This window comes from Cavia porcellus, unplaced genomic scaffold (assembly GCF_034190915.1).
Source record: "Cavia porcellus strain 051 isolate PalLab524CR breed Dunkin Hartley unplaced genomic scaffold, mCavPor4.1 scaffold_2, whole genome shotgun sequence".
NCBI classification, from domain to species: domain Eukaryota; kingdom Metazoa; phylum Chordata; class Mammalia; order Rodentia; family Caviidae; genus Cavia; species Cavia porcellus.
Genome location: NW_026947485.1, coordinates 130,724,246 through 130,740,593, shown reverse-complemented (window position 1 = coordinate 130,740,593; position 16,348 = coordinate 130,724,246). Strand labels below are relative to the sequence as shown.

Genomic DNA, 16,348 nt, shown 5'->3' with positions numbered 1-16,348 from the left:
GCCTGCTCACCATATTCGGCTACTTATTTGTCACTTGCCTACCCATCTTTTATCTGTATTTTTTTAAATGAAATCTTTTTGATAATTCTGGGGATTAAACCCAGGGCCTCACACGTACTAAGCAAACAGTTAATCACTAAACTATACCTGCAGCCCTTAAATACTATTTTTAAAAACCTTCTTCAACAGGCCTTTGTTTCTAGTTATTAGTTTAGTTTTGTTTTGTTTGTACCAGGGATTGAACTCACAACCTCATGCTTGCCAGTCAAGTGCTTGTGCCACTGAGCTAAATCTTTGGCCCCTATTAGCTACTTTGTGGTTGTCTTTTAAACCACTCCTATAGCTGGGCATGTTAGCAATGCCTATAATCCCTGCACTTGGGAGGCTGAGGCAGGTGGATTGCTATGAGTACAAGGCCAGGTTGAACTGCATAGTGAGATTCTGTCTCAAAAAAAAAAAAAGAAGAAAAACCAATGCCCATTTTTAGGAACTTAAGGCTATGAATAGCTTCTAGATACATTCTGGGGAAGAAAAAAAATCTCTTTTAAAGATAAACTTAACATTTAGTAAAAGCCAAAGTGTATTCAGAGCCACGTGTAATGAAAAGTCAAACTTGTCAAAAATATGTAACAAACAAAAGAGATGAGAATGATTATATTTGCTGAACAAGTTCTAAAAAGAGTTCCAAAGAATTAGCAGGAGAGCACCCAGAATAGTTTTATGTATTACAAGGGATGGGAGGAAGGCTGGCAATAAGCATTCTTCAGTTGAACAGCCAGATTTAACTCCGTAATTACTTTGTAATCATATCAAATATAGAAAATCAATTTCATCTTCCTAGTAAAGCAGATTTTTTCACCTACATTAGTCATAAAATCATTCATTCACTTATTGAACAAATGTCTATTGAATATCTACCACACATTGAGCACTAGAGATACACAGAAACATAAAAGATGCGCATAGTAAACCAAGCCAAGATAATCATGATTTCAACATAATATAATAAGCACTAAACTAAACGTACACAAAGTTAACACGAGTATCGGTCAGATTTCCCATTACTGGGACACAATAAACAATACTCACTATGTAAAGAAAAAAAAGCTTTAATTTAGCTCATGGTTTCTGGGAATTCAGTACATGGTTGGAGGTTCAAGGCAGAAATAGCATGGTGGAAGGTCATGGCAGAGCAAAGCCACTTAGTTCAAGGGGGCTAGGAAGCAAAGGTGGGGAGCAATACCAAAGAGGAAGATGCCAGCAATCCCGTACAGTACCCCAGGTCCTACTCCATGACCCCCAGACATACCAACAGTGTTCTCCTAATCCCCTGGGCATTTCTCAAGAAATCAAGTTGACACAAAGCCAACCACTGCATCCCATTCCCTGTTAATTTGATTGCCAGACACTTCTCCTTAAAACTATACTTAATCTCCAAACAAAGACAATAATAGCAAGCTCATAATTCTAAATCAGCAATCCTGCATACAATAAAAGTGCAACAATCCCTTCCCAAAACGTCAACAGCCCTAACATTGCTAAAATGTATAAATCAAAGTCTCCTCTGGTACTCAAGATGAACTTGTATCTGTGAACCCCTGTAAGAATCAAAATTAAGTTACAAAATACATGACACAGGGCAAATAGTCCCATTTCAAGAGTGGAATAAGGAGGTAAAATAGAACCAATGCAAGAAGGAAACCTAGGCAGTCAAACATTACATTTTGTAGCTCCATGTCTAAAATCTAGGACACACAGCAGTGAAGTTTGAGTTCCAGAGGGTTGGGAAGCCTCATCTCTATGAACTTGGAGGTTGTAGCCACAGAGCCTCTCTTTTGAGCTAGCTCCACTCTTAGGCTACAGTTTCCCTCAGTAAATGTCCCACATTCCTGGCATCTCTGACAGGAGCCAAGTCCTCCACTGCACCTTCAGCTTCATTCCCACAGCCTCATGCACTGCTCCTTGCCAGGCCTCCAGCTTTTTCTTTGAAATCTGAACAAAAGCCTCCTTGGCACAATAACTCTTGCATTTTGCATGCGGTAAAACCAGCATCATATGAACAAGATCTGTTACCAGCTTGAGTAGTGGTTGGGACCCCTGCATCATGGTTGTAGCAGCCTCTGAGTGCCTGGATGACTGAGTACAATGAAAAGAATCCCAGGGAAACAATTCCATGGGAGGCCCTTCTCAAGCAGGGAACATAGGGCCTCTCATATCAAACGAAAGGTTTATACTTTTGCACCCTTAAACCTGTGATGTGTTGGGTTCTTACTGATTTCTGACACGCTCACAAGGTGCTTCACTTCTTGTACAAAACACCTGGTTTCTTTTGAACGGCACTTATCCCTTCAGGGACCACATCTCCTTGGGCCTTGACTTTCCAATATGGTTTGTTTTTGTTTTGGGTCAAAATACATTCTTTCCAAACTTTTGTGTTCTGTTTGTTTTTTGCCCTAATTCTCAGTCTAAACCTAAAAGCAGGCAGCAGTGCACACAACACAGCCTGAATGTTGGGCTGCTTTGAAATTTTACCCACTAGATGAGTCCACTGCCCTTACGCTCCTATAAGGTCTTAGGACACAGGCAAGATGCTGACAAACTTTCAACCAGAGCTTAACACACATGACCTCTAGTCCAACTGCCAATGCAGTTCTCATTCCCAAGTGAAACTTCCTGAGCCTGGCCTTTGCTGCTGCATTCCTATCAGCATTCTAGCCTACTGCATTCCAACCAAAATCACCCAACAGGCTCTGCTTACAACATTCCAAGACTGCTCTAGCTCAGATCCCCAAACCTTTCCAAACTCCTGTGTAGGAGACTAGATAATGAAGATCAAGGCCTAATTGACCTTCATTGTGAGTACAAAGGTGAGAAATGGCAAACTGCACTCCTTTGGCAACACTCAGGCATGCTGGCACACTGCAAGACCCAGGGAAGAGTCAACACAGCTGAGATCTGGCTGTTTATCTGGCATATACTACAGGTCACAAGAGACAGATGAGCCTTTATTACTCTAATTACTTGTTCCCATGTCTAAATAAATAAAAGGAGGTGAACCAAATACTCAGAGCTTTTCGTCCACTGGAGACAAGAGCCCTTCTTGCCAATCCTCTCTCAAAATTATCTGTGTCTTCTCTTTAATCTCCATTCACACGTTCTTGTTAGGTATTTCTGTAGTGGTTTCCTACACTTCTGCAAACCAGTTCCAAATGCTTCTGAACAACACAGGAACAGCCACAGCAAAGTCTCCACTTTTGGTATCAGTTTTCTGTATTAGCTTTGTCACTGCTGAGATATAATACCCAATAGTCACTAGGAAGGGAGACTTAATTTAGATCACAGTTTCAGGGGATTCAGTCCATGGTCTGTGGTTCCATGGATAGACCACGGCAAAATGGCAAAGCTTCTTAGTTCATGGTGGTCACGAAGCAGAGTAGGAGAGAAGCGTCACAGAGAAAGGAGCCAGGATTCACACATGATACCCAAGTCTCATCTCCATAATCCACATAGACATTCTCAGAAATGTACTTTATTCACCCCAAGTATTTCTTCAAACAATCAGGTTGACACAACTAAGGCTAACCATCACACTATAGGAGCAGCACAAGAAACTCTACCTTGGTAAATTACAAAAGGCTTCATAGAGAAGGTAGTGATTTAAAGGATAATTATGAATTTACTAAGCAGATATGACAGGGGCTGTGTAAAGGACACCTAGTTATAGGACATGACATAGGTGAAACATTTTCATTTCCAGTTTCACGATGGCAAGCTGAGGTTGGTGTGGTGGTGCACACTTGCAATACCAGCAACTTAGTGACAGTAAGATAGTATTTCAGAACTGAGGAGAGAAAAAGAGAAGCAAAGCTGTAAACAGGAGACTTCCCGGAAGATGGCAGAACAGTCAGCGGCGAGAAAACAGCCTCTCTGAGAGAAACAGTAGGGGGGGCTGGAATACAGCATCATGAGGAAGACAAGAAGGAAGGAAGTGGGTGCTCTAGACCCAGGAAGAAACTAAAGTGAGAACTGAAGCCCATAGAGAGAGTAAAAAAAACCAAAGCTGTAAATGGAGCTCAGTGCAAAGACCCCGGGTTCAACACCCAGCACTCCCCACTTCACCACCTAAAAAAAACAACAACAGCACTGTCATCTCCTCTCCCTGCCAAACCACAGAAATGATTAAATAATGAGGCTGGGAACAGGAAAGAAGGAAGGAAGACAGGGATAGAGGGAGGCAAAACAAAGAAAGGAGGATTAAATCTAGAGCAATACTAAAAAAAAAAAAAAGTCACAGAAAGTAGCAGGGCCTGACAGAGTGAAGGCAGACAGGACAGGACTAGAGTGGTCTGTAATGCCAGGGCACTGGTGGCACCTCACACATGACAGCAACAACAAAAACACTCACCGCTCAACAAAGAGGGAGCAAGAGTTTGCGGAGGCCCCAAAAGGACTGACTGGTGATTAGCTGGGGTACAAGGAGAGGGCAATAGGTCCCTCGGTCCTGTGTCTTCCACCCCAATCCCACGACAGCAGTCAGGAAGAGGAAGGCATTGCTCCATAGGGAAAGGAAACTACAAAGGCAGGCAAGTTAAGAAACAGCAAAAAACATTTATACTATAAAGCAAAATCTCATCCATGGAAGGACTTCGATGCCCACCCAACCAGACTTAACACTCCGATGAACTGCATCCTTCAGCCTGGGCTACACAGTGAGCTCAAGGTCAGCATGAACTGCATAGCAAGACTCTGTCTCAAAACACAAGAAAGAATTGCATCCGTAAGACAGGAACAAGAAATTAGGAAGGATCCAGTTAGAGTCACTAAATATGAATAAAAAACTGTCAGAGTAAAAATTTTAATCAAGCAGAACAACAGAACCGATCCAGGAAAAAGAATGCATGAGCTGGGGGAGAAAAAAAGGCCAAGGACAAATGCAACACAAAGGAATAAAAACATGAAAGTGACAAGATAAAAGAATCAGAGGACAGGCAGAAGTAACAAAACTAGCCTAACAGGGATAAAGCACAATTTAAAACCAGACAGATGACAATTATTAAAAAGTCAGAAAAGTTGAGGCTTTCCCAGGCCCCAGAGAAAAGCACCGAGTTCTTCAAGTGGTTCAGTGGGACCGGCAGACATGGGATTGTGCCCTACACATTTCTAGAAGTAGCTGGAAGCTAGACCATGAAGGATCTTATATTTCACATAAGGATTTCACTGTAAAAATTATTGAAGTGAGAATCCAAGTACTGGATTGGAATAAGAGTGTCAATGGAAACCCATGACTTAAAAATATACAAGGGGGAATCAAAATATACAGTGAACGTTTAATTTTTAAAAGTCATTATAAGCCAGGCGTGGTGGTACACTCCTATAATCCCAGTATGCTAGAGGCTGAGACAGGAGGACTGCCATGAATTGAGGCCAGCAAGGACTACGTAGTGAGTTCAAGGCCAGCCTGAATTTCAAAGCAACACCCTGGCTGGGGATTTAGATCAGCGGCGTAAGCAACTGCCTTGCAAGCACACAGTCGTGAGTTCGATCCACTGTACCAATAAAAAAAAAAAGACCTTGTAATCAAAGCAATACCCTGTCTCAAAATTAATTAATACACAAAGTAAAAATTTATTACAGTAAATGACACACTGACATTAATTCCCTCAAAATACTCCCCTGCACTTCACACACACTTACTCCACTCCTCTTGCCTCTTCTGAAGCACCTCCTCAAGCCCTTGTATAATGTCACGGCTGCCCTGATGTCCTGAAGCAACTCAAAACATTTACCTTTCAAGGTCATTTTGACTTGAGGGAGGAGCCGTAAGTTACAGGGTGCCAGACCTGTAAGTATGACGAATGAGGACATGCTATAATATTTTTATACCTTTTCATTGATGGTAGTAGGCAGCAGCATTCCAAGTTTTGATCATACCTTATAAGACACTCATGAAAGAGGACTTTCTAGAATTTTTACAAAAGGACTGAAAAAGGACTGCATAGTAATGTGTCTTTCACTGTACAGTGAAGTTTTTAAATTTTAATTTTGCAGGGTTTTTTTCTTTGTTTTGTTTTGTTTTTTGGTTTGTTTGTTTGTTTTTGGGATAGGGTGTTTTTCTGCAGTTCAGATTGACTTTGAACTCACTACAAAACCCAGGCTGCCCTTCAACTCATGGCACTTCTCCTGCATCAGCCTCCTGAGGTCTGAGATTATGGGCATGCACAAGAGCTGTTTTTTGTTTTTGTTTTTAATTTAAACATTTGCTGTACTTGTACATAATCCCTGGCTCTTTCCAATGAAAAGAATCTGGAAGCAATGAGTACTTTAGAGTCCGGATATTGGTTCCTGGATATTATCGCACACTAAAAAGAACCAGGGCTCCCTGAGAAAGAGGCAGTTGCGGGGTCAGGATGGCAGAAGACAAGGTGAGCCCTGAACATCTTACATAGGAAAATAAGAACTTAAGAACTGCTTGGAGCTACCCTGAAAAAAGCTCCCTCAAGGCCAATGGGCATAATCAGAAGAATGAATTATAAAATGTTGAGCTGAAAAACAAATTCATGAACCACAGTGATTCTAAAGGAAGAGAGTGGGAGTAGAAAGAAGGGAAAACTCTATTTACAGAAAAGAATACCAACTGGTAAGTGTAGAAGGAATAATATAAAAATCACTGCATTACCTTATGAGTCCATTTATCACTAATGAAGAAAATAAGCAAAATAACAGGCCCCATTCTTTAAAAATTACCAGGGTCATGAAAGACACTGCCACAAAAATGGAAACAATGCAAAAAACTAAAACATACTGGGGAACCACTCTAGATTAATGGACACTATTGAGACATGACAAATAAATCCAATGTATAACCACAGCCATAAAACACATTATTGAAACAATTAGGATAATGGAAATATGGGTTATATTCTGAACCATATAATGCATAACAGTATGCTAAATTTCCATGACAATTCATTATGGGTGATAAGACAGTGACCTTTTTCTTAAATGACGCACGCTAAAGTAATTAGGGGAGAAGAAATCCCATAATTTACAACTTAGCTTCACATGGTTCACACACCACATCTATGTGCACTTTCCTAAATTGGCCCACTTGTCCTTGTCAGGGCCTTGTCCCTGGAATTTATTGGTGGAGGTTAGGAGGAGCCTTATGTACCAGGCTGAGTTAGTGATTTACCCAGGGCAGTAACAGACTGGCCCTACAGGGCCATATATATATATATGTATGTATATGCATTGGTATTGATATATCTTTTTATACCATAGAGAAGAGTCTTCTTTAAGTGGCCACCTCTTGCCTCCTCTGCGTTTTACTGGAGCGGGGCCCAGGTTTGGAGCATATGGTTTCCCTTGTGCTCTGCCTGCTGATTCCCCTGATATCTTATTAATTGCTTCCTCTAGTAAATTTTTAACTCTTTCTAGTCAGAATTTGACTAGAAAACCTGATAAGGCCCTTATTTTATATTTTTTCCTGTCTAAAGACCCCTTTCCCCTAGGATTATAAATTTTGGGGTTCAATGTCTTGTTCTTTAGAACCTTCTTAGGTTTCATATTTTGCAAATTAACACTGAGTGAAGTAGGAAGTTCCTAAAGCATTCCAAGCAGTGGATGTCACAATCTAATCTTTATTCTAGCATGATTATTCTGAGGAATTTATTTCAGAAAGGGGAAAACTCAGAATAGGAGGCCGGAGAGCAATTTATCCTGAAACTAACGAAGCTGAAGCCCTTCCTTTTCTCCTGGTTCATTTCCAAAGCCCTGGGAGGAAAATGAACAATATTCGTTCATATGGTCATGAGATTTGCCAAATCTGTGATGGAACTGTACTCGATTGAGACCACTGTCTCTTTCCAATTTAATTAAATTTATCTCATACCAGGCAGCTCTCCAATAACCATGGTTATTTGAGGAATTCTTCTAAAAGGGGAAACTTAACTTTAGGTTTTGTAACTTCAGGTTTTAGAAGAGGTGTGCAGTCACTTCCTTGTGCAAGGAAGTGTTTTCCTAGTACAGCAGTGACTTTCAGGGACATCTCTGCAACCTACAGTACACGCTTACTTGGCAGCTGACACTAGAAGCCTGAGTTGAAATATGAACACAACACAAGCCAGCATCTCAGGCCAGAAAGACGCGAAGAGTGAAGAAACATACCAGGAGAAAAACTGATTACCGCCCTCTTCTCTCTCAGAGAATACCAATCACAAAGCGCTCAAAAACTACACAGCCCCAAAATATCATGGAGTTTGAGATTTATTTAAAACCTAAAATCTGGCAGCCTTCTCAATCAACTAGACGTCTAGGGTGGGAGAAAAAGGGGAGGCTGGCGCAATTCTAGCTCGGTCACAGGCAGAGCTTCACATTATCCCTGGAAGCAGGGAATGGGGGGGGGGGGGGGGCGGAACTGTACGGATGGAGATTCAGGTCAGGACAGAGCCTGGGCGTCACTGTGTGCTCACAGAGGAGTGAAGAGCAGCTTCATGCTCTGGGTAAAGAGCAAGAGGGAGAACCACAGGATGGACTCCTAGGCAACAACTTCATCCTGCTCAGTGCTCCATGTTGGGGTGGGGGAGAATGGGAAGAATGGGGAAAGAAAGAGTAACATGATTAAGTTAGAGGGAGAGGTCTGTCTGAAAAATTTCAAGGAGACAACTGTAACTGAAACGTATTAAATTGGTTCTATATAAATTTGTTTATATATAAAGTGTATTAAATTAAGGATATAACTGGCAACCCTGCATGAGAACTTGGTGTGAATGTGAAATTCAAAGTGAGACTATAGTAGGCTAGAAAAAGGAATAGGAAATGGACTCAGGAAGTAAGGTTAACTCTTTCAAGAACCATGATCAGAAAAAAAAAAAGCAGAAGGATGGGAAGGGGAGGCGAAAGAAGAGAAAAGACAGGGAAGTGGAGAGGATGTGGGTCAACTGCGGGTCAAGCCTGCTTTATTTGCATCTCCCAGTGCTAAACACGCACCAAGCCTTTGACCAGCAATTCTACTCTTAGGCACGACCTTAGTATCACCAAGGGGAATGAATACGCAAATTACAGCATATTCACACAAAAGAAATTAAAGCAATAAAAAGAGCAAACTCCAGATAAGCACTACATGCAGTACTACATAATTCCATAATGTATAAAGTTCAAAATAGGTAAAACTGATCTCTATTGTTAGAAGTGGGAAGAGCAGTTCCCTCTGAGGACAGGGGTAATTATCTGGGAAAGAGGCCTGAGGGAGTCTCCAGGAGCACTGCAAGGGATGTGTGCACAGCAATAGATGCACTAAGCTATACTCCAGAATTAATGAGCTTCAGGTCCTTTACTTTGCTAAACAGCAAAAAAAAAGTTAAAAGTTAATGAATAGAAATGTCACAGGCAGCTTTACTGAGGAAATGCCACCAAGCTCTGTAAAGCACTACCAAACCTTAGCAAATTCTGAGCTGGCCCTGAATAATTTAACAACTATACAGAGCAGCAACCACTGGAACCACCAAATTTCCTCAGACGCTGCTGTCAAGGGTGTTAGGTCATCACCTACCTCAAAGCCCTGTTTCCACGCCCACTTCTATATACGGACAATCCACCCTTTCAAAGGGGGAGGGAGGACCTCTGAACTGTCAAGAAGGGCTTTCTAGAGCTCCACACCAGCCTAGCATCTTTGGTTCATCAAAAGAACAGGATCACTAGCTTCTTTCAGAAGTCCACAGAAAACAATTCAGGACACAGCTGCAGCAACAGATTCACGACAGCAGTTGGTGGTCTGTTTCTTTTGCTGTCGTATTATCATATCCAATGATAAAGAGGTAACTGCTGGCATTTGAACCTGTGATTTTGGTTTTCAAACAAAACCTTTAATCATTAATAAACTTGGCTCTACCTAAACTTATTATCTTATGTGGATCCTCACGATGAAAAGACAGTTCAATGCTTACCATTTTGTCTGGTACCAATTGCAGCAATGATGACTGGGATTGAATTTAATGCTCTTTTTATCACTGGAATATAATTATCCTTTACTTCGTGGAAGGAAAGCTTGTCATTGACGTTGTACTTGATCACAATGATGTCAGCACTTCCAATCAGGTTTCGAGATGTATACCAATCGCTGTCAAAAATGTCCTAGACCAATGCAAACAGCAATCAATCATGAAATACACTACAGCATACTCGTTCACATTTTTTGCTATCTTTCAATTTTTGGTATAATTTGTTTTTCCATAGGTCACTACATAAAAATAACTACATAAAATTAATGTTTGCTGCCAACTTTTTTTTTTTAATTTGTATTCATTTAGCCTATGCATTGGCTAAACAAGGTACTTAAAAATTCTTGAGTTTGATAAAATAAGCAACCTCTTTCAATGTCCTTACTCAAGAACAGGCACTTGTTTTAAAAAATTATGCTGTTTTTAATCACTCGTAATTCCAGAAATATAACAACATAGCACTGGCTGCAAGAGTATCAGCAGGAGCATTGAAGCTTCAGAGGATTTTCTGTGACCTAGTTAAACAATGCAGAGTTTTCTGGTATTTCAAATCGCAACACACTGTGATTGCTGTGTGTTCCCCAAACTATATACTATATACTTTCCAATTCGTATGTGTGGTAAAGGGAATGTGGAAGCTATGTGTCCAAAATATATGCTGTGTAAGATGATAGCATGGGACGGTCTCTAACTGTGATTCATGTATTTTGCTCACGTAATTCAGGATAGATCTTTCTAGTTCTGAAATCTTTACTTCTGTACTACCATTTATAATGATTATATTTAGAACCAGGGTCATAACTTTGTCTGCAAATACTAGTGTGAAAAAATATTATGTATCCAAATTCTGTTGCCAAATACGCACGAGTAGCATTTTTCTCATAGTCTAGTTAACTATTAATCATCATTTGCCCTTTCCTATGGCCTTTTGGTATGTATTTTAGGAAATAAGAATGCTAATCAGTCCAAACTCGGATGGGCTATGAAAGTTTGCACTTTATAATATGAATTTAAAACAGAAGTTACCAGTGTTGAGTCAAGAACTCAAGATCAAATTGATGAAACACACCTTTCACCCTATGATGGAAAACTCTACACCACCGAGGCATGTACATGGAAATGCCCTTTGGGGAACAGAAATGCTTTTGCAGCCCCTACACCTGACCCCATCTGTCTCTCACAAGCACCCTCTGAGAATTGCAGGATTGTTAGATAATAAATGCATTACTGTAAGTGGAATGGACTGAGCAGGTTTGAAGGAAGTTTAGATGAGCAACACACAAAAAATGGCAAAATGGACTAGCCACACTAAAGAGAAAAGACTGACCCTAGCGGAACACAAAGGACTCGGCCCAGAACCACAAGGAATGCAGCCCAAGAGCTCGCGAACACTTCCAACAGACCCTCTGCCAGCTTCCGCCTTCCAAACCACAAAACCCATTGTGTTCCAACTCTATCTGTTACGCTATTCAAGTACAACAGAGTATGTAGCAAAAAAATTATAAGTCAGAAAAATGGGATTCAAAACTAAGTAGGACCAATACTAAGTAGCTATGTAACTCTGAGAGAATAAATCAAAAGTAGCAGCTTTACACATTCCAAAGAGTTCAAATTTTAGAGTTACTGGAGAGGCATATGAGCGAAAAGATGTTTCCGGGAAAATGTCATGGGAAAAAATGTATTTGGGAGATGGGTCAGAGGTCCATGCCCATAGTCCCAGCACTCAGGAGGCTGAGGCAAGACGATTGCTACTAAGTCTCAACCAGCCTAGGCTAACGAGTTTAAAGCCATCTTGAAATACATAGTAAGATCCATCTCAAACAGAAAAGGTTTGGGCATCATTAAAGTGTACAGTACTGGGCCGGGGATACAGCTCAGCAGCACAGGTGCCTGCCTGGCAAGCACGAGGTTATGAGTTCGGTCCACGGTACCCAAAACAAAAGAATGGCAAAATGGAGTATTGGGGACATAAAAACGAAGTACTTCTACTTGTAAAACAAACCAGAAGTTGGGTGTGGTGGCACACTCCTGTAATTTCAGCACTCTGGAGGCTGAGGCTGAAGGATCACTGCCACTGTGGAGGGCAGCCTGGGCTAGATAGTGTAGTGAGTTCAAGGCCAGTTTGAACTACAGTTTGATCTGCAGAAGAACCAGGCATGGTGGCACACGCCTGCAATCCTAACACTTGGGAAACTGAGGCAGGAGGATCATTGAATCCAGCCTGAGCAACACAGTGAGTTCAAGACCAGTCTGTTTCAAAACCCTGTTTCAAAAAGCCACACAAACAAAACAAACCCTGCAGAATAAAATTATGCACATATTACTTCAATGCATTTTTGTAAACTATGTTTAATAAACAAGAAACAACTAAAAATGTGAAATAAAATATTAATATAACTATTTTAAAAAGAGGCTGATAAGAGAATGATACTAAGCAACAGGCCACATCTAATCAATTTGAAGGGCATTTATTTTTAAAATGTCACCTATGTACAACAAGGAGTCACAGTGAGGTCAAGAATCTACACGAAACCTCATTCCAACCCCAAGGCAGCAACACCACATTTCTGCCTGAGCTACGCCAAAGGGAAAAATGCTCCACTGACTTAGAGAATTATGAAGGAAATCAAATTCTCCCACCCCTTGTAAATCAGTTCCAGGATTTCCTCTAGAGGGTTATGCAACACAGGGCTTTGAGCCACATCTGGAGAAATGAACTCATCTTCTAAAGAAAAAATCTAAATTTCTATAATGAAATAATTTTATTCTACTTGTCTATGTGCTTATAAACACAGCACTCACCAGGTGCTAAAACCGCTGCCCAGATGGCTGGGTTGGTATACATTTTTGAATGATGCTAGGAAACTTTGTTTAGTATAAGTGATACATTATACACTAAGGTTATGATACTGTGTTATAATAGTAGCTAACCTTCCCACCCACTCCAGGCTAGCCACCATGTTTCAAAAACTTTACCCTACTGCCTGACTTACTCCTCAGCACAACCCTAGGGAGCACAGATTATTATGATTACTCTGTACATAGGGAATTAAGACAAAGAGAAGGTAAATGATTTATCAAAGACACACAAACATCTGAAATCATGTCCTTTTGGTATCAAAATTTGTGCCCTATCTGCTCTGCTATGGTTAATATTCTGACTCAGTACGTCAAAACAGCTAACAATCAATTCTAGTATCTCTGTAGTCTTTACTTACTACCAAGACAGGGGGAAAAGAAAAAAAAAAACACCTTAGAATGAGGAACTCTGTAAATGTAATCTACTATGTTTGAGGACCCATTACAAACTGGCCAATTATTTTCTGCATGTTAATTTACTCCTTTCATTAACCATTTGATCAACTGTATGTAGAACCAATAAGGCTTTAGATTGCATGATCTTTCAAAACGACAGGGCCAAAGTAAAAGAAATATTTCATTTGCTCCTGCCAATAAGTTCTCCATAGAAGCTTCTTACAGACAGCACCATCACTGTCTGTCCTAAGAGTTCAATAGTAGCCATCACACTGAAAGGGCCTGCTTTTGCTTATTTTAGCACATTAATTTATCCTTTTTTTTCCCACTGAAAATGGATGTGCGCAAGTGTTTTTTTTTTCTTTCCATAATATGGAAAGTGGCATAAGAATTTTTTAAAGAACATTCTATTTTCTTTCTTCTTTCCTCCTCCTCCTCTTCCTCCCCCCTTCTCCCCACCCTTGAAACAGGGTCTTGCTATGTAGTTCAGGCTGGCCTTGAATTCATTGTGCAGCCCAGGCTCAGTGATCCTCCTGTCTCAGCCTCCAAAAGCTGGGATTACAGGTTTGAACCACCACCCTCAGATTATGTATTTTATTTATTTATTCTTTTTTTTTTATCGGTACCAGGGATCAAACTCACGACCACACACTTGCAAAGCAGGCACTTATGCCGCTGAGCTAAATCCCCAGCCCCAGATTATGTATTTCTTTAGAAAGGTATGCTAGTTCTCTATAGTCCTTATTCAGTGTTTTGTTTTGTAATCTTTTTTGAAACAGGCTTTCACTATGTAGTTCAAACTGGCCTTGAATTCACTTTGTAGCCCTGGCAGTGATGTTCCTGCCTGAAACACCGCTAGGATTACAAGCATGCACCACCACACCCACCTTGATCTAGTGTATTTAAACTACCATTTAAACATAAAATCTCACATAACGCTAACTTGCGTTTTCTTTTCATACAGTATCTTGTTACAAAATGCAATTTTTCGCTGTAATAGCTATAACTCCAATACCAGTAAAGAACCAGACATTTTCAAATAGGATTATATACTTATTAGTATAATACTTATTAGTATATTTTTAATGTTACTGGGTACTGAAAATATTTATGCTTCAAGAAGCAAATTCCTTTATCATTTATCAAATACTGAAGAATCCATTTATCTACTACAATTTCATTCAACTAGCACAAATCTTAAGGACTTTTAAATTTTTATCCATTTACCTACTTTACTACAATTTTATTCAATTAGCACAAATCTTAAGGATTTTTAAAATTTCCAAGCAACATGAGTATCATTTCTGATTTATGGACCATTAACCACGAATGGCCTATATAAACCCAAATGGCTAATGTCAAAACATATGCATTATTAAAACTGAAAGCACTAAACTTCTTCAGATGTGCTACAAAGGAGTCATCTGAAATTAATTCTCGGTCCCTGTCTCCTTGCCCCTCCCACCGTTTCCAGGGATACTATTTCTGATGGGTCCCAGAGCTTGTGTGGTGCTATAATACCAGGGCTGTATTTATAGCACACTAATACTACCCTGTCCCTCACTGGGCTGGCATGAAAAACTATTGCTCTCTGATAGTGAAAGTTGGTGACCCTGTCCCTGGGGCTGGCACGTTCAACTGTCAGCCCTCTACCAAAGGACAACTCACGGCGAAGCTAGGAGTAAAAGCTGGGGATTTACTCGGGCCTCTTAGAGGCAGTGTTCTCTGCCCTGTCCCCCGGGCCTGAAACAAAGGCCCTACCATTTCCACAAAATGCCTCCCCAAATAAAGAAATAAAGAACTCTAGCTAGGCAATGTGCACACTCCACTTTCACAAAAGTGGGAAGGGGAGGCGAGGGGACAACAAAGCGCAGCCGCCGCCGCTTACCCAGACGGGACAGTCGTGGACCAGGAGCTGGACGTTCCCGAAAGCGCTGGCCTGGTACTCGGTGAACACCGGCCGCGCCACCGTGCCGGCCGCGTTCAGCAACAAGCTGCTCTCATCCCCGGAGACCAGGGGGCTTCGCCCCAAGTAGGTGCGGATGAGCCCCGACGGCCGCGGGTCCTGGTGGAACGCGTCCCCCTCGTTCCCCAGCGCCACGATGTGAATGGACCTGCGGGCACAGAGCGGGCGGGGCAGGGCGCGCGGTCAGGGCGCCGCCGCGGGGGACAGCGGCCCGCGCCCGGGCGCACCGGGGGGCCCGCGGCACCCGCCACGCGTACGTACATGGTGTCCACGCCGCGGGCAGGGCGGCGCCTCGGGGAGCAGCGGCTCCTCACGGCCTCCCGGGGCCCGCGGGCGGCGTGGGTGCCCGCAGTCCGCTCATCCCCGGCCGCGGCCGCGTCCCCGTCCGCCTGGCGCGCCTCCACCGCGGCGCGGCCGAGCAGCGCGGGACCCGGAGCCGGCGGAGCGCGCGGCCCGCCGTCACGGCGCGCGCGGGGACATCGCGGCCGCCCGGTGCCGGGCGCGCGGCAGCTCCCTCTGCGGCCCCGGCCCGCCGCGCCTCCCGAGCCGCCGCTCCTCCCTCCGGTGGGGCGGGGGCGCCGGGCTGGGCAGGGCCGGGCCGCCCGCCCACACGTGCTGCCCGGGACGCGGGGCCGAGCGGGGCACGCGCTCCTGCCCAGGCCCGGGAGCCCCGCGCGGCCGCCGGATACAAAGAGCCGCGGGCGAGAACGAGCAGCAGCGCCCGGCCGGGCGCGCGGCCCCCAGTCCGCCTGCGGCAAGTTTGTTCAACTCGGAGGCTGCGGAAACCCGAGCCAGACGGGGGTGGGGCGCCGGCCAGCTCACCCCGCGCGGGGACACAGGCCGGCGAGGCTGGGGACTGCAGCCCGGCCGCCCCGGAGGCCCGAGGGTCCCCCGCCCCGCCCGCCTCCGCTTGGCCTTGGGCGAAAGTGTTTCCACCGCGTCTGCCGCGTCGTCATTTGTCAACATGCGCTCCAGCTGTTGGCTAAAATCAAGCTCGAGGAAAAAAAATAAAGGCAACATTCAAGCTGCTGTAGAAAAGGGTCTTTGTTCACAAACCAATTAATTGACTAATGTCGCTGCTGGTGAATTATTTACTATTTCTATTTGGCATATTGTATCAAAACCTGCA

At 43.0% G+C, this 16,348-nt stretch overlaps 1 protein-coding gene across 1 annotated transcript in view; it reads right to left on the bottom strand.

Annotated features, from left to right (window-relative positions):
• Rhobtb3 (Rho related BTB domain containing 3) overlaps positions 1-15,628 on the bottom strand; it is a 67,156-nt gene extending 51,528 nt beyond the window's left edge. Inside the window, exons 1-3 of the mRNA XM_063245381.1 lie at positions 15,481-15,628; positions 15,142-15,367; positions 9,945-10,131 (exon numbers count right to left, since the gene is read on the bottom strand). Of these exons, the coding sequence (XP_063101451.1) occupies positions 9,945-10,131; positions 15,142-15,367; positions 15,481-15,482 (415 nt within the window). The 5' untranslated portion in view covers positions 15,483-15,628. The remainder of the gene's footprint in view (positions 1-9,944; positions 10,132-15,141; positions 15,368-15,480) is intronic.
• Between the last annotated feature and the right edge of the window lie 720 nt (positions 15,629-16,348).